Source organism: Schistocerca piceifrons, chromosome X (genome assembly GCF_021461385.2).
Source record: "Schistocerca piceifrons isolate TAMUIC-IGC-003096 chromosome X, iqSchPice1.1, whole genome shotgun sequence".
Lineage (NCBI taxonomy): Eukaryota > Metazoa > Arthropoda > Insecta > Orthoptera > Acrididae > Schistocerca > Schistocerca piceifrons.
Genome location: NC_060149.1, coordinates 52,358,739 through 52,378,486, shown reverse-complemented (window position 1 = coordinate 52,378,486; position 19,748 = coordinate 52,358,739). Strand labels below are relative to the sequence as shown.

General features: G+C 38.3%; 1 protein-coding gene across 4 annotated transcripts in view; it reads right to left on the bottom strand.

Moving 5' to 3' along the window:
* Nucleotides 1-265: 265 nt before the first annotated feature.
* LOC124721190 (WD repeat-containing protein 7) overlaps nt 266-19,748 on the bottom strand; it is a 375,749-nt gene continuing 356,266 nt past the window's right edge. For all 4 annotated transcript variants that reach the window (XM_047246033.1, XM_047246035.1, XM_047246034.1 and 1 more), the window contains 2 exons: nt 14,757-14,861; nt 266-2,488 (listed from right to left, as the gene is read on the bottom strand). In XM_047246033.1, the coding sequence (XP_047101989.1) occupies nt 2,306-2,488; nt 14,757-14,861 (288 nt within the window). In that variant the 3' untranslated portion in view covers nt 266-2,305. The remainder of the gene's footprint in view (nt 2,489-14,756; nt 14,862-19,748) is intronic.

Below are 19,748 nucleotides of genomic sequence, written 5' to 3'. Positions count from 1 at the left end.
GTAAATATAAACTTTATTTACAGTAATTAACGATATCATCTCGTGGGTGGCTGCAGCAAGGTCAGATTGTGAGATGAAGATCCAGCCTTGTCCTTTTGAATAAATAATGGAAAATATCAACCCACATAATGTGTTAGTGTACGTAACAGTTGGCGCTAAGTCTGCAGAATATGATCTAGAATTAGCTGTTTTTGATGGTGAAAGATAAAAAAGAAAATTTGCAGAAAGTGACCTTTACATGGGACAAAGAGAGAAAGACTACAGACTTGAGGGATTTTTTTTTAATATTTTGGGATACATAAGGGCGTAAACCCAATGAACATCTAAGTACATATTATTGTCAACAATTTGGTAACTCATTGCATCAACAACAAACTTTTTCACACAATCACACGGCAACATTTCTAACACCACCACTTACAGACAGTAAAAATATAACTTAACAAAAATCTGATGATGAAGTAATGGAACACAACTGGTCAAGAAATATTTTCACAACAATCACTTACGTGTACACACACACACACACACACACACACACACACACACACACACACACACACATTCATCAGTCAAGTGTTATACACCTAAAACAAACCAGTAATTACCAGTTATTTGCAAATCCAATTATGTGCCATCAAAACCTTAATTTTTTCTTTTTTAGTACGTGCAAATATGTTTTAACAGACAGACAGTAATAAATACTCAAGAATAAAATTAGGAAAAATGACTTGCATGGGGAAATGACAAAATTATGTTGGAATATGCAAGTCTTATTTGCAAAACACTCGTCTGTAATGATTATCATAAGCTGTGCAAATGACAACTCTCTCAGTGGAACACAAGGCAATGATAATTTTAAATTAATATATAAATGTTAATACAACAGCTAGGTGAAAATAATAAAATATAGCTGACAATTTCCAGCACAACAAGCGGTCTTTTTCTGTGATGTTTACTAATATCTGTTAACCTACAACATAAAATAGTAATGGGGATTGCATGTGCCTGTGCGTCTCACAAAAACTGAACTAGGGATAGTTTGTATCCTCATTTTCTTTTTAAGTTACTTACAGTGAATTAACTATTATTAAAAATTTTCACTTTGAAATTAATGGGACTAATATTCAATTTGTGGAATGTACAGGGACACTTCTGAAATGCATACTTAAACACACATTCACCAATACCTTTATGCAACATGTTGATTTGAAAGCTGTGAATTATGAAACAACAGATTTATATTGTATGATATACTGATGGACAACAGCACCACATAACTAAAGTGCTATGCAATGCCTTAGAATTACTGTATAACAGTAAAATCAGTCATCGAATTAATGTATTGTAATCTCGGACCAGATGATAAAGAGATCTCATGTAGCACTTCTCAAAGTACATTATGCTGAATTAATTCTCAATTTGAATTATTTACATTGTTTTATCATTAATCTTCATAGTCATAAACTTTGTATCACCAAAGTACAATGAGTTTCAGGTACGAGTTCGAACACAAGAATTTCTTAACAGTAAGTTTCAAGCCTCACAGATCAAGACAAAATAATGTTGTCACATTATTAGCAAAGAATATTGGCCTTCCACATATTTGATCATGCTGGATCCTGGTCAACATGGCTGAAGCTCCATAAGATAAATACATGAAAAACAAACTGATAATCAGTGTTGCTTTTTCTACTGGAAAAAAGCCAATCCTAGTATGATTATTACAAACAAAGCTGGAAAACAGAACATTGTACCATATGGTTTGTGTGTGTGTGTGTGTGTGTGTGTGTGTGTGTGAGAGAGAGAGAGAGAGAGAGAGAGAGAGAGAGAGAGAGAGAGAGAGGAGAGAGAGAGAGAGAGAGAGAGAGAGAGAGGGAGAGAGAGATCACACAATCTGAGCTGAAAACCAATGTTTAAATGCATCTATTCACAAATGGAATTTAACAGCAGAACTTTGTACAACAATATATTACTTTATAACAATGAACTTATCACAGCATGTTGTGGGTGGAGTGAACATTACAACTCGGTTAATAAAGATTTTAAAGAATGGATTTGTGATCAATAATTTCAAATTGGCACAAATTTAAAAATCCATACAGGCTATTGCAAGATCGAAGCTATAATTCAACATTCAATACACAAACTTGTGTTTGAAATATTTAATGCACAGTTTAGCTATTAAAAAGCCAAACAAAGCTTCCACTAATAATCTTCAGTCACAAACTCCATTCTAAAAGATCTTTTCATAAAGAACCCAATATTCTTTTCCATTCATAAAATATACTGAGTAAACAAATTTTTAGACATTGAATCTTGTTTCAGATCCATCTGCAAGCATCAGGGACACTGTGCGATTATTTATCCACACTAGTTTAGCTAATCGCATTGGGTTCAGGCGCGAAACATCTGGTATTGGTGCTGTCGAATATGATTTCACACATCGGGTCTGTGAATTTCCCAGTCCAAAAATACCTGTTGAAGTCTGTAACAGAAAGCAAATGATATGTATTTAGTTTCTGAACATATCTTTCCATAAACAACTTTATAATGGACAAATATGTAACAGAAACATAACTCCTTGTACTGTTATGGTAGATATAAAGATGCGTGGAGCTAGTGCCAATCAAGGTAAAACTATCACATGTAAGTATGATGAGAGATTGCCAAATTAACAAAGAAGTTCATTTTACACAAATATGGATCAATTCGGAAGGGGATCCATTTGAGCTCATGGAGCATTTTCGTAATGCTCCCATACTCAATGAACGTACCAGTATAAAATGTTGTTGATATACTAATAAAATGATCAACATGTACTTAAAAAAGTTACCCACTTATCAGGGTCTCCCCCCCCCCCCCACCCCACCCCCTCACCCCAGCGATGAGGGTCCAATATAGCTGATTATATAAGGATCATAGCCATAAACCCAATTTTTGTCACCAGTGACAACCTTTGAAAGAAAGTCTGAACCATCTTGAAGTAGTTGCTTAAGGTCCCTATATAATTGCAGGCGATGTTACTTGTGACTGTCTTGAAGCAGATGTGTCACAAACTTCACCAATTCCTTCAGCTAATGACTAACTTTAACTGTCATCATCAATAGTCAATGTTTGCCCATTTCTGAAATGCTTATACCAGTCATACATCTATGTCTGACCTGAAGTGTTATCTCCAAATGTTAGCTTCAACATCTGGTGCCATTCCACAGTCGTCTTCCCCAAGTAAAAAACTGCAAGCTTAAGGAAACATGACAATAAAAATATTTTCATCAACAACTAACCAAAATACTCAGCTAACAGTCACTTGTCATACTGATTCATGGAAGGTATATGAGAAGATGCCTACTGGTATTTCAGTGTTGTTGTCTTCAGTGTAAAGACTAGTTTACTGCAGCTCTCCATGCTACTCTATCCTACACAAGCCTCTTCACCTCTGAATAACTACTACAACCTATATAATTTTTGAACCCACTTACTTTGTTCATCCTTTTTTCTTCCTCTACGATTTATACCCCCACCTCCTGCATCTCCCCGCCGCCACTTCCCACCAGTACTAAACTGGAGATCCTTTGATGTTTCAGAATGTGTCTCCTACCAACTAATCCCTTATTTTTAATCAAGTTGTGCAACATATATCTTTTCTACCCAATTCTATTTGGTAATTCCTCATTAGTTACATTTTCTAGCAATCCAGTCTTCAGCATTCTTCTGAAACACCACATTCCAAAGTTTCTATTCTCTTCTTGTTTGAACTGTTCATCATACATGTTTCACTTCAATGCATGGTTACACTCCAGACAAACAGCTTCAGAAAAGACTTCCTAATACTTAAATCTATATTCGATGTTAACAAATTTCTGTTCTTCAAAACCACTTTTCTTGCCATCGCCAGTCTACCCTTTCTACTTCAGTCATCAGTTTTCTGCTGCCCAAATAGCTAAACTCAAATACTACTTTGGTGTCTCATTTCCTAATCTAATTCCCTCAGTATTTCCTGATTTAATATGACTACATGCCATTACCCTTGTTTTAGTTTTGTTAATGTTGATCTTATATTATTCTTTCAAGACACAGCCCATTCCATTCAACTGCTTTCCAGTGTCCTTTGTTGTCTCTGACAGAATTTCAATATCATCAGCAAACCCCAAAGTTTTTATTTCCTCTCCCTGAACTTTAATTCCTTTTCCACATTTTTCTTTTCTTTCCTTGACTGCTTGCTCAGTGTACATACTGACTAACATTGGAGATCAGCAGCAATCTCTGTCTCTCCCCCTTCTCAACCAGTACTTCCCTTTCATAACCCCTCCTCCCTCAACAGCCGTATGGTTTCTGTACAAGTTGTAAATAGACTTTTGCTCCCTGTTTTCTTGCCCTGCTACGTTCAGAGTTTCAAAGAGTGTATTCCAGTAAACATTGTCAAAAGCTTTCTTTAAGTCTACAAATCCTATAAATGTATGTTTGCATAGTATTTTGCAACCATGACTTTTTAAACTGATAGTTCAGTAATATTCACACAAATCACTACCTGCTTTCTTTGGAATTGGAATTATTACATTCTTCTTGAAGACGGAGGACCCCCATACATCTTGCACACCAGATGGAATAGTTTTGTCATGGCCACCTCTTCCAAGGATATCAGTAGTTTTGACAGAAAGCTGCTGATTTAGATCTTTTAGTGCTCTGTCAGATTCTCCTCCCAGTATCAAAGTATCAGCTCTCCTATTTCACCAAATATAGCTCCAGTGCTAATCAAGAAACACTAAACCATTGATCACAGTTCGAAATTTCTCTCATTTTTATCAAGCTGGCTTGAAGTTATGCATCCAGTGCATTATTAGTCTTTAATGTTTTTCTTCACCTTCAAATTTTTAATACATTTTGCTCTCAACACAAGCACTACATCAGCATTGCAAAGCTTTGCAAGTGCCACTCATTCTCCACCACACAGTTCAGCTAACTCAGCCAGCCAGCAGCTCCCTCTCTCGTTACATGTGAGACAGCACTCACTGATTGTGACTCAATGGCGACATGGCCTTACTATGCAGCTAAGGAAACATGCCAGTTAGCTATGTCATGACAACATGAATTATAGTTGTGAGTAAAGGAAGCATATAAAGCATGCTCACACTCTGGGACATCACATCCTACATGCAAGTGAGCACTGCTGGGTATGTGCCATGTGGCTTTACGTGCTGAACTTGCGATTGTGTCATTAGGCATGATAGTACTGGCCATCTTCATTAACTTCTGCCATCCTATGCACAATTTATTCACCCTCTCCTTCACACACCACAGTAGAGTGAAGATGATGTGCCCACAGCTGTCCAACGAGCATTGCAAACATTAAAAAATGTCAGGATGCTGATCTCATATCTTCTGCAATAGACCTAACCTCCTGTGCTGCCATCACAAACTACCCTCCACCACTCTTCCCTTAATACGAAAAATCAGCCCTATTCTTTACTGAGCACAGCACACAAAAAAGCAAGTTAGGAACATTTTGGGTATAATAATGAAAACAAAATGAGTGAAGATAACTACTTACCATATATTTGAGGTGTTAAGCTGTAAATGAGAACATAAGCAAGGGCTGGAGAATGGAAAACATGCAAGTACATATGTGTGTGCACCTGGTGCAACTCTTTCAATTGAATGCCAGCAAAAGAGAGAGAGTTATAACTTTGTAATAATTTTAACTGAGTTGTAATGTGATAGGAAGGCAATTGAAATTTCATACATCATCTCAAAATTAATATACCGAGTGTATTTGTTTGCTTAATATTTTTCAAGATGTAATACCAAGAGTGCCTCCAACACAAAAATAATTGTTCAGCTGTATTTATTTCTGGAGAAATATCATAAGCAATCTATTCTGAAGCCGATACACTTTATTATTATGCACCTTGCAGATCAAGAAGAGTAAGCTCACATTACTTTTTGCCCTCAAGCTTATATACAGCACCACTCAGTTCTGTCTCGTGTTTGATTTTCTGGCCATGTCTGTTTTAGATATAGGCAAGATAGTACTTGCTACTCTATAGATGTAGCAGTCAGGGCGAACAGGCTTAGATGGTGGGGTCATGTTACACGCATGGGAGAAGCAAGGTTACCCAAGAGACTCATGAGTTCAGCAGTACGGGGTAGGAGGAGTCGGGGCAGACCAAGGAGAAGGTACCTGGATTCGGTAAAGAATGATTTTGAAGTAATAGGCTTAACATCAGAAGAGGCACCAATGTTAGCACTGAATAGGGGATCATGGAGGAATTTTATAAGGGAGACTATGCTCCAGACTGAACGCTGAAAGGCGTAATCAGTCTTAAATGATGATGATGATGTCTGTTTTATGTTAACAGTGATGCACAGATAATAAAGAGTTGGCTAATATGAACCTCATTTATGGTTTCATCAAACGCAAAAGAAGAGCGGCAAAATTTTGGTAGGCTGAGCCGCTCTCGCAGCAACAGCAACCACAGCACAGTAATGGTGTACTTCTGGGCGTTCAACTGAATTTTCAGTTCTATCTTATGCACAATATTTTGACAACCAACCCAGTCATCTCCCTTAGGTGCCTGACTTGCATTGTTATGTTTACCTGCAGTCTGATTGGAGTCCAGACAGTGATTACACATAATAGCACAATGACTGGGTCAGTAGTCTAATTTCTGTGTGAGAAAACTCGACTGAACACCCAGAAGCACACCATTAATCAATCATGCCGAGAAAACCTGAGCGATCACAAATCATAGTACTTTTGCAACTGTATAATGGTTGTTTCATTTACTCTGTGTTTTGAATTGTATGTTTTGTTTATTTTCACAGAAACAAGTGTAAATGGGTTAACATACTGAATAAATTGTAATTACATGGTTAGTCTGAAAGACCACAAGAGACCACGGGTTCCTTGTTCCAAAATACTCTGAACATATTCCTGAACAACTTCTGAAATTTTGTTGGTGAAATTTAGGTTCACCCTGAATAACGGGCTGCTTAATCTTCTACATCTTCCACCAGCATGGAAGGAGGAATGAATAAAGCACATGTTGTGGAGTGGCTAAGTAAGAAATGTAACACTTGTGTGTCCTTAACCATATCATTCCTGGTGAATTTTCAGATAACAGAGGTTAAGGCTAAGTTAAAGACATACTGGAAAGTTTCTGTGGTTCAAATGCAATTCAATCAAACAATCTCTCAGTTTTCAGACATGCTCTTTACCACTACTCCACCAAGCCAGACATCAGGCTGAGCTGAAGCTCAGATGAAATGGAAAATAGGTTTTAAGGCTGTGGAGGAATGAGATTTAATGTCTTAGTCCTGAATCCAGTACACCACCACCAATAAACTTGCAACAGTGTGGTGATTTAAGATCTTGGTTAGTTAAGATGCTCTACCTGATCCATAAACAGGTCGATGCACGAGGGTGAGCATGGTCAGTATGCAGTGGTTCTTTTGATGTTAATTGCTCATTTTTTATTGGCTGTGTTTGTCTCTGTAGTTAGTCTTCTTGTTGTCATACATAGCTCTTACAACTGTCTCCTACACAAGCCATTCCATGTGTATTGTTACAGGCTTGTGCTGGCATCACAATAAGTCAATCCATGGAATGTGAACAACATAAACAGTGAAATGGAGTCCTATTATTCTACACAGGAAATGGCAGATGCAGTACTTTGTTACGGGTTTGTGGCATTAATCAACTGGTACATGTCATGTGCACCAAAGAATATCCTCCTCACTGTCACATTCCATCTGAAAAAAAGGTTCAGCAGGTTGTTACAGTGACTTGCAGACATGGTACATTTGTGAGGACAAGGTCCACAATTAACAGTGTGCAGGTTTTTTTTTTCTTACAGATGATGTAGGGTGCATAAACAGTGGGACCATAAATTATTACAATAACCATTTTTGGGGATATGCAAATACATGAGTGGAAGCAAAGCACCAGTTCACTTAGTATGAATATGTGCGAAGCAAATCTTGGGTGACAGACTCATAGAGCCATAAACATTACCAGACAAACTAACAGATGCTCTTCAATCGATCAGTTCTGTGAAGATTCACCAGAAATGACATTTGGCTCAAATTCAGTTCAGATTCGATGTTAAACTGTGGGTCCCCATTCCCCAGTAGTATTACTGGGGTATATTAGGTATACACACAAGATGCTGAAATGACATCCAATTTAAAGACTTGCACCAGGCCACTGAGCCACAAGGAAGAATTATGTCATCTATGTGGCAAATTACTCACAATTTGCACAAAGACAAAGAATGTTGTTTATGGATAGTGGGGTACCACCATTTTCTGTGCCTTGTACGACTACATCTATGACAATTGTTTAATCAGTGAGTGGTTGGTAGGGGTGGTCAGGTACCACAGCTGTACCATTCAACAGAACTTAATCTGTTAGATTTCTGGCTATGGATACATTTAAAGGCATTAGTGTATTCTACACCCATCAACAGTGCGCACATGATACAAAAGCATGTGTGCCTACAAATTTGAGGTCACACAGGGCTTCTGCAGTACTACCTATAGAGCAAGGCTTACAAGTAGAGGTGATAGACAGTGAGTCGAAATTTTCAACCAAACTCACTGAAGTTCACTAGAAGAGTGATGGAACTTTTATCCACAGGGATGATTATCAGGTTGTGGCATATTTTGAGACTGCTGATGGCTTTTCTTTCCTCCATCAAGAGGTTTGTGTCATGAGAAAAGTGAGGCAAGGTTGAGAGTGAGGAATTCTTGGATGGTTAACATGGGTGAGTTGAAGCAGGTGGGGGGAGGGTGAGGTTACAGCTGGACCAAGGTACGAACTAGGAGAGACTTAACGTGAGCTTTGGGTCAGTTTTCACCAGATGAATCGATAGTGAATAATTCATTCAATTGCAAGTGATGAATGAAGGAAGGCTCTGACTATATTTAATTGTTAGCTGCGATTAAGTACTATGAATATTATCCCTATTTTCCTTACCATATTTTCTTAAGAATTTCTCTATTTTTTTCTATTGCCCAGACAGCCCACAAAATATCTTGGTCTATCCCTATGCTACTCCAACCATCAAAGGTACTGATCATGTAATGTTCCACTTAAACTCATTTGTGCAGTCTTTTGCGTGCACTTGATAATCCATTATCTGTCCACCTGAAACAATCATGGTTGAATTGTGGCCATGGGCAAAGATGACCACCTAACAGCTGAGAATGAATCTGAGAACAACAATCAATTTTGGCAAAAGGATCTTCCTCCAACACCAATTTCTCTCAGCTTTGCAGGTAGGAACTGTCCTTGCAACACAGTGTTAGGACCTGTAATTCCATTACCTTCATCTCGGGACACAGTGATATGTTATATTGTAACTCGGACTGATGAAAACCATACATTAAATTAGCATGGTTCAATTGCCCATCCCCACACTACAGATTGGAAAGAGATGTGAATAGCTGATATTCCTTAAGTAATTCTTCTGCATTGTTCTCTTCCTGTGTCCTAAAGCGTCATTAGAAGCTAAGTGAACAAAGTATGACTTCAAACATGATGTCAGTTTAACAGGATGCTTTCAACACCAATTCAAAGAAAAACTCAATCCTTCATGGTGCCAACCACACAAGCAATGGAGACACAAATGACATTACATAGCACTCACTTAATTCTTGAACAACGCTAATCTACAAAAATTGATACACAACAATTTAGCATCGCTTTGACAACCTGGACCATCTCTTACAGTGAAATATTGATTTTGCAGTTGTAGGTTACAGTGTAGACACCATTAGTTATGACTCAAGAAACATTCTAGTGTCTGCGGGTAATTCATGAAATATCAGTTGATAGTAGCCTGACATAACCAGCAGGGTGTGACAGCTTGCATTGGCTTTCAAATTCAATGGACCTTCTCTCAACAAAACACTTGTGGGACCAAATGTGTCAATTTATATTTCAGTGGCCAGAATCTGCAGATAATCTACACACACAGTAGTGGGAGTAATGGAAGTATATCCTGGGAGCCTACATATTGTAACTATATGAAAATAATGAACATACATTTTGGTGGCCTAGTGGATGGAGGGGGAGTAACAAGAAACAAGAAGTAGAGAATGAGCTGTGATAAGCAACTTCTCACCTTCTGAAGTATTCCAGCTGCTGAAGAGGTGAAAGCATTCTTCACACGGGACTCAGGCCTTTAACAAGTGGAGAAAATCCCAAAGAAAATTGTGGATACATCAAAGGATTTAGTGGTATAATACTTGGAGAGGAATGTCACGTAAGCAGCACCAGGTACATGATACTTCTTTACGTTGATTAACTATGGCTGCATGCATTTAACTTTTAGGAAATACACAAGAAAATGATAATTACTGCTCCTGATGTGATATAAACACTGCTCTTCTTTCTTAGTGTTTAATAAAACAGGCATTCCCTCCTCATCAACAAGAATCTTGATTCTGGGGTTTACACATAAAAATTGATCACAACAGGTATATTTCACATTATACTATCACAAACTTGGCAAATTACGTATCAATGATTGCTTTCACTGCCCAAGTGAATAAAACTTGAGGAATGGGGATGGTCCACAACAATGTGCTACAGTATATTGCAAGCTGATCATATACAATGGGATTCACACAAAAAATTTGGTGGTCATCAACAGATTATTTGAAATAAAGGGAATAACATGTGGGTAATCTTTTACCATGAACAATAGGCTCACAGTTTTTGAACAGAGCTTGGTCTACACATAGTACGCCAGTGAGAGAAAAGATCATCATTAAATGAATATTCACTAAACCCTGATGAAACAATCAACCCGTGAACTAGATTGGCAGCATATTTGCCAGGTACATACACAGATATTATATTACTGGTATAGTAGTCAACAGACTCCATAAAAGAGGTTTTCTTGGGACACTGATCTAGTATAGGAGACTATCTTTGTAGTATAATTAATCAGCTTTTGTTGGTGAAGTGCCAGGAGACTAGTAAGTCACACATTTAGCTTTCCATCTGAGTCTACATTTAATTCGTAAATTCTTTGTGCATTTTTGTGTGCTTGTGAAGTTTAATTCTAAAATTTATTGCATATTTTTGTATTTGAGAGGTAGAGTATTGCATTTTAGTAATGGTAATGTGTACATTTGCACATTCTGTAGTGCAGTAGTCATGCATTTGTTTATTTTGGATGGCCAGAAACTGCTGGCCACAGCTCAGCCAGCTAGTAGCCTCCATTGGTGAAGCACTAGGAGATTATCTAGTCATGTATTTAGCTTTCTTGTTTGGCTTCATATTTTAATTCTCAAGCTGGTAGTTGTAGGATGGATAGTGAAAGTGTGCGAGTGCGCGTGGATGCAAAAGCAGCTGGCCTCAGTTTGTGAACAGCTGAAGAGCCACTGTCAGATGTCTGCAGGTTGGCATGTCACGTGGAGCACCTCAGGTGTCACTTGTTTCACCCATAGGCTCTGCTGTCAAGGCACCTTCCAGTGTACCCGATGCAGAGGATCTGTGCACACTGCAGGGCAGTGGCAATTGTTGCATGGTCTCATCACTCAAAGCGGAGAGTCAATTGGAAGCTGGCCAATTGGCCTCACCCATTCACTCTGTAAATAGGCTGATAGCTGCTCCTTCAGCAGGCTCTGAGCAGACACACAGGGGGGGGGGGGGAGGGGGAGGAATAGTGCCCAGGGTCAGAAGGAATTCCAATGTGCACTTGGTGAACCTCATCCAAGATGTAGAGGAGGTCCTATCCCTGCCTATCAAGAGTGCAGGGTGCAGCAGTCGGCAAGTTGTTGCTTGTGTAGGAACCAATGACACCTGACACTTGGGTTCTGAGGCTATGGGAGGCTGACAGATGTGGTGAAGACTGTTGACGTCACCTGTATGGTTCAAGCGAAGTTCACAACTTGCAGCATTGTATGCAGAGTCGATCGGGATCCTTTGTTTTGGAACTAAGAGGGGCTGTCAATGAGAGGCTCTGACGATTATGTGATGGTCATGGCTGTAGATTTCTGGACCTGCATTATAGGGTGGAGTGTGGTAGGATTCCCTTTGATAGATCAAGGGTGCACTACACAAAGGAAGCATCGTTCATGTGAAACTCAGCTTGCCCTTTTCTCACATGATATCCTACAAACCATGGATGAAGCACAAAATGTAGATTCCACATCCCTAGATTTCCGGAAAGCATTTGACATGGTGCTCCACTGCAGTGTGCTAATGAAGGTCCCAGCATACAGGTTAGGTTCTCAGATATGTGTGTGGCTCAGAGATTTTTTTAAGTAATAGAACCCATTTTGTTGTCCTTGATGACAGGTGCTCAACAGAGACAAGGTTAGGGTGAACAGCACTTTACGCTAGTCTGCTGATGACACTGTGGTGTATGAGAAGATGTTGTCATTGAGTGACTCTAGCAGTATATAAGATGACTTAAGACAGAATTTCTAGTTGGTGTGATAAATGGTAGATTGCTCTAAATGTAGAAAAATGTAACTGAATGTTGATGAGTAGGAAAAACAATCCTGTGACATTTGAACACAGCATTAATAGAGAGATGCTTCACACAGTCACAACAATTAAATATCCTGGTGTAGCACTGCAAGGCAATATGAAGTGGTATAATGTCATCAGCTTTGTAGTAGGAAAGGCGAATGTTTGACCTCATTTTATTGGAAGAATTTTTGAAAAATGTAGCTTATCCATAAGGGAGACAGAATGCTAGTGTGACCCATCCATGAGTACTGTTCGAGTGTTTGGAATCCCCATGCGTCAGATTAAAGGAAGACATTGAAACAATTGGATCTGTTACCTGTAGGTTATATCAGCAAGCAAGTATTACGGAGATGATTCATGAACTCAAATGCAAAACACGACTCCAGAATGATTCTACTGCCACCAACACACAATTCGCGTACGTATGAAGAAGACAAGATGCAGGAAATTAGAGCTCATATGGAGGTTTTAAGATAGTCATTTTTCCTTTCTTCTATTTGCGAGTGTAACAGGAAAGGAAATGACTTGCCATTGTTCATGGTACCCTCCTCCATGGACCGCATCGACAACTGATAGTGGAGTTTGTTTGTAGATGTCTACGAAGAATCAGAGTTAGTCGTGCTCACATTCCATGGATGATTTGCATGATTAATTGTAATGATCGCAGTTTGGATTTCAAAATAGTTGCTCAGAGAGCCATTCACACGTTCACTCACAAAATTTCACAAGCATTAAGAAACAAAATAGCATTAGTTGGTATTTTCTCTGACCTAAGACATTTGAACATGTGAATCACAATATTCTCTGAGGTAAATTAAAGTTTTATGCAACTGATGGTATGGCGGATACTGTCACATCTAACTAAAAGAATGCAGAAAGTTGTCCTTAGTAATTCAACCAACGTAATCGGATTGGGGGGGGGGGGGGGATTCTTCTAACTGGTGGGGAGAAATCACAGATGTGGTTCCTCAAGACTCAACCTTGGGTCCGCTGTTGTTCCTCATACATGTAAATGATCTTCCATCTAATATACAACAAGCAGAAGTAATTATTTTTATTTTTGTGAATGACGCATACTGTAATCAATCCAAGCATAAATGCAGCAACAGATGAAATGGTAAACAATGTTATTAAAGTATCGATGACTCATTTCCTGCTAATGATCTCCCATTCAATTTCAAAAAGACACAACATGTCCAGTTCTGTACACCTCCAAGTACTATACCAATGATAAGTGTAACACATCATGAGGAAACAACAGAGTGGAAACTTCAAAAATTTCAGCTGGCAATACTGATGAGAATTTAAACAGGAAAGAATACATTTTGAAACTTCTAGAACAACTTAGTTCAGCCACATGTGCACTTTGAATCATGGCAAATACTGAGGAGATAAAAATCAGTAAGTTGACTTATTTCGCATATTTTCATTCAATAATGTCATACAGAATAATGTTCTGAGTTAACTCATATAAAAATAAAAGTCTTCACTGTCCCACTGAAGTTTGTTGTGAATAATCAGCTGCAGTTCAAAAGGAACAATACTGTACATAATTATAATACCAGAAGTAAAAAAGACATTTATTACTGCACATTAAGGCTGTCTCTAGCACAAAAAGGAGTGCACAATGCTACAACCAAAATTTTTGATCACTTGCCTAGTGATACAAAATGTCTGACAGACAGAAAAGTGAAACCTGAAAAGAAATTGAAAAAGTTTCTCCTTGACGTCTTGTCCTACTCCATAGAAGAATTTCTATTATTGTAAGTTGTAAAAGGTGCTGGGTAGGAATAACTAACTCATCTCTATTTATAAGAAAAAGGTAAACTTGTAGCCATATTCACAAATTAATTTGTTGTTTGAAAGTAAAACAAACATAGCTTTCAATAATATGAAACTTAACACCAATAGTGTAGGCACAGTTCACAGTACGACCATGTAAATATAATTTGGAAAATACACAGACTGTTGGAAGGTGTTTATTTTAATGAAGATACTGTCAATAAAATTGAACCAAAACAAAGACTGGTTCCCCTTGGTCAGTGTACAAAGTAGCTGTCACAGTCTTCATGGCTATATCTTGCATCAGTTCTTATGTTTCAGCTTCAAACGCAAAATAACTGATTATGAGAATGAAAATGATTTAAGTGAAAAACTGAAGTCTTGGGGGTTTCATTGGAAATGTTATCTGATGACATGAATAAACATTACTTCCATTTATTACTAAAGTTACAACTAAACTAATGTAATCAACTGTGCAATATACCTGCCAAAATGAAAGCCTGTTCTCACTGCAACTGTAGGTGGCTAAGTATTTTCCATCCGGTGAGAATGTGTTGGCAGTAACTGCTGCTCCATGAGCTGGAATCATCTGTGAAATGAAGAATATTCAGGTAATAAAAGAACGCAGCAAAAGTAAGTAATTTTAATCTCTGTGAGTTTCAACTGAAACAGTTTTAATAAGAGTACAATAGGTGGAAATTCTTGCAACGTTTTGGTCGTATGGATAGAATGATTTACAGACGAATTACAGGATACAATGAGGCATCTTTCTACCCTCTTTGCTCTCCTTGTCATTTTTTATTTATTTCAGGCACTAGAAAATAGATACAGTGGCCAATGTGCTAGCATAATTAGAACACACATTGAAAATTATATTACAACTTTGTTTCCTACTTATACTTGAGAGTCAGAGCTACATATATCATCTTCTACTGATAAAAAAGGGTGACTTTTATGGAATTTCTGGAAGTGAGATAATTACATACACTATTTGCTGTCAAGTCTGGATTCCTTTTGTTGTACACTCCAAAAACACCAGATATACAACTAAGTTTACTTTTTATTTATTGATTTGTTTACCCTGGTAAGATTAGCACCATCAGGCCCTCTCTTACATTTAACCCAGGCAACCAACTGCATGTAGACCACTCCCTGGTATTACAGTGCCCCATGTTCACAGAAGCCATTCCACTAAGTTTAGATATACCGGACGTAACAAATGTTTTCATTATTGCACCAATGTTGCTGGTTTTTGGGTTTACTGATATAGCATGCAACAAATGACCTATTTTATCCAGAAAAATGTCATAGGAATTTCAGGGCAACACTTGAACATGCCAGTCCAACAAATCAATCTTCTATTTACTGAATCATGATGCCAAAAGCCTTGTTTTATGGGTGGAAGCAAGCTCATAAACTTATTTGTTTATTTGTTAAGACACCTCAGTTTCTAATGTCGTATAGTAGGAAGGAAAAGTTATCATGCAAATGGAGAGAACATCATGTCACGCAGGTACATTCATTGTTTTCAAAATAGTATTCATATCTGACAATGATCTGGCTGTTCACTTGAAAACTTTTTCTTTATAATTTATTTATTTATTCTGTAATAATTACAGCCTACATTCTTGATAACTAAAGAGGCCCTACAACCCCACACACCTGTACTGAACCACTACTTTTATAATAATTTTTACTACTGGCTACACATTATTTTTTAAAAAGGAGGAATTTTTTCTACTACATTAAAATACTACTGGTACATTACCCGACTGAAAATACAACTGCCATTAAAACTTCTACTAACAGACATTTTGTATCACTGGGCAAGTGATCAAAAATGTTGGTTGCAGCATTGTGCACTCCTTTTTGTGCTAGAGACAGCCTTAATGTGCAGTAAGCCTCAGACACATGAAAGCATTTCAGCAGCAATTCCAACACGTTAATTGATACAGTGGTTCACTGAACCACAGAAATCACATTTCTGAAATCACTCACGCAAATGCGACAGGCAGTCTTCTGGACTATTTCTTTTGTCAGTGATTATGATTAACCATTTCGTAATCCGTATGATATGCAGTGTCAGATCTGCGCTTAGTTTTTGGTACATTGTTGGATCTAAGAGGTCCTGGGTCTACTCTCATTATTTTCGGTCTTCATTACGATGGTAGCATTTCCCTTTTTGGCAGGCAGTACCAATATACTTTTGTCAGCTTTAAGGTTCTGAATAGCTTGTACCTCTTCTTTCTTCACTTTGCAAACTGGTGGTTTTGCTCTGCACAGTATCCTGGCTGTTTCAGTGCGTATTTCCTCTGCTCTTTCACAAGGAAGGGTCCAAATGGCTGCTTCGGTATTTAGCAATAATGTGCTCCATAGGTTATCATCTAATTTTAAAAAAATTAGAGTCTTAAATCCCCCCCAATTCCCTAAGTTGAGGAGGAAATTATATGTTGTTATGATGTTGTTATACCACTGTTGGAAACATCCCAGTCAATTTTCCACAGTTTCAAAATGAGATAAAATTTTTTCTCCATATTAGCCTCAGTTCCAAGAACTGTACAATTGCATTTGATTATCTTTCTCTAGCCCAAAGGGTGTTTCATTTCCCACTTTTTAGGTTCCCAGAATAACTAACAATGCATCAGTATTGTGGACAAGAAGCCCGTCAACCTCAGTAGAACACATCTACAGGCTTATACATTCAAAATACACGGCACAACAGTAACCAATATACTTCCTTGCAGATAAAAACTGTGTGACTTGAACCTCAAACCTTGTCTTCAATAGGAAATGCTCTTAGATGCCCTCACAGCTTCACTTCTGTCATCATGAAAAGGTTGTGGGTGTCTGAATAGCTCAGCCCTCAGTAAGAGCATTTTCTGCTAAAGGCAAGATTCCCAGCTTGTGTTTCAGTCTGACACACAGTTTTGAACAGCCAGAAAATTCCAAAACAGCACACAGTCTGTTACAGAGTGAAATGTTCATTCTGGGCATTAAATGTAGACTGTCGGTTTAGCCAACAGCTTTTAGGAGAGTTGAAACTGTCCCATTGTAATTTTAATAATTTGATGCACTGTCTTTCCCTTTTTCTGCTTGCTTATCCTATATGCCATGGGAAGTTACAGCATTCCTATACGAACACACATAGATATCTCATTACTATACTTGATGTAATCATCACATCAGCAACTTATAACAGGATGTCTTGACAACTTGCCAACTGACAAAGGGTACAACATTTTTTGTGATGCTAACGTTAGCTTAACGCTTTGACAATGAATTTGGAGTAGTTACACAAACTTAAAGGGTGCAATCTAAGCACTACAACTGTCTTTGACAATTCTTCTTGAGTCGCAGCTTACAGAGAATAGCTTAATAGCACTGCTCCACTAATGTTACCACTGTCCAGTAAATTTTATAGTATGGGCTCCATGCTACACCCCAAACTCTGGTTTGACACTGGGTGTCTTCCATGGCAAAGGTTCGACACTGGCTGTCTTCCATGGCAATAGTGCCTTGGGCAGTAGTACAGCACCTCTGAACACTCCGACTCGGTCAGCTGAAGAATACCAGTGACCGGAAGCTTTCAAATACACATACGAGTACATTACAAATTGTTATGGCTAGATTTGTAGTGTTGTCCATTGCCAGTAAGATACCCTTATTTATTGGATCTTCTGCTGATCTTCCTCTGCTATAGCCATACTGGTCAGGGCACACAGAATGTGGTACCCCACAGTTTGGCAATATTATGTCAAACAGATTATCAAATATCTTACCCTGAACATTTATGAGACAAATGAGTATATAGGATTTGGGTACCTTGACCTGCCCTTTATTAATAATCACCACTTAATTATTTTTCTTAGGTGTAGTTTTTTCCTTACATGTGGCACTTCTACAGTTCACAGAGATACAACTCTATTTGATCAATTAAGGCATGCATTAGTTTGAAAGGAATCTCACCTGGTTCTGAAAACTTTTTTCTTTTTGGCTCTAAAATTGTTAACAGTATTCTTCAGGGATCTATTTCTAGTATACTCAACACAAATTACCCCCATCTTTCAATTTTTATCATGCATAACTCTTTCTTTCATGGAGTGGTTAACATGTCTAGATATCTGAAGTCCTGAAATCTTTCTTCTTGGATAGAGCCTTCTTCCTTGTCTTGTTTTATAGTGTAATTTATGCAGAACCTTGAGCCTAATACAAGGTACTCTTCTAGAAGTATGTGTCACAGTATCATGTACAATTTGCCGTGAGCTGTGTTGCAGGCAGTGTGACGCAGTAGTTAGCGTTGCTGACCGGCGTGTTGCTGATCACCAGCTCAAACCCGACCACCAGAAATTATTTGTTATTAAGTATTCATCATATCTGGCAGGTTCTCAAATTATGTTGTGTTTGTATATTCTGGAATATTAGAGCTTTGTATAAACAGTAGCACTCTCAATTCAGTAGCTCAGTCCTCTTTTCTGTCTATTGGTGCTCATAATAAAAATGCTTTCGTGCTACAAATTGAACTTCAATGATGACCCTGCTTCTTGATTTTGACTTTATTGTAGTGAAGACATGATGTCATTTTCTGGAGACAATGGGTACTTTAAAACATCTATATCATCATGGCTCCAATTAGGCAACACAAAAGCTGTCGCCCACACTGTTAGAGATCAGAATACAAACAGAGCATTGTTTGTCTGTATATTAAGAAAACCAGTGGACTCCAAAATAGCAACATGTCAGCTGCACATCCAGCACCCATCTCAGTGTTATCTGGAGCCACTGGTCATGACCTGATGAAATGACAAAGTATTTGACTGAGCTGTCAAATACAAGAAGTGGGATGACATGATGGGTTTGACAAATGTATACTATTACTTGGATGACACAGTCCATCGGTGGTTCAAGAACAATGGAGAGAAGGCTGACAGCTGGGACAAATTCTAGGAGAGGGAGAGGGAGAGGGAGAGGGAGAGAGGGAGAGAGAGAGAGAGAGAGAGAGGACAATCAGCAACAAGTCCACTTAGTGTGAGAACAATTTAAAGGCAGGGCAACATCATGAGGAAATGACACAGTCGTACATACAGAATGTCTGGATTCTATGCCACATTGTGTGTCCAAATATAACAGAACATAACAAAATCTCACACCTTATGAAAGGAATCACATAAAATATGTACCAGGCTCTTTTAGTTATTGATGTCATAAGAACCAAGGAGTTCTTCAGGTGGCAGCAGTGCACTGAGGAAATGCAACAGAAAAGAAATGGATGAAATAATTCTGTCTGACAACTGAAAGTGGCCCTTAAGGCAGTCGTGGAGGAGGAGGAAGAAGAAGAAGAAGAAGAAGAAGAAGAAGAAGAAGACCACCACCACCACCACCACCACCACCACCACCACATCTGTCTCACCCACTAACAAGTACGAGAAGAAATACAACAGTTCATGGCAACCAGAACTGTCAGGCCAATAAGCAAGAC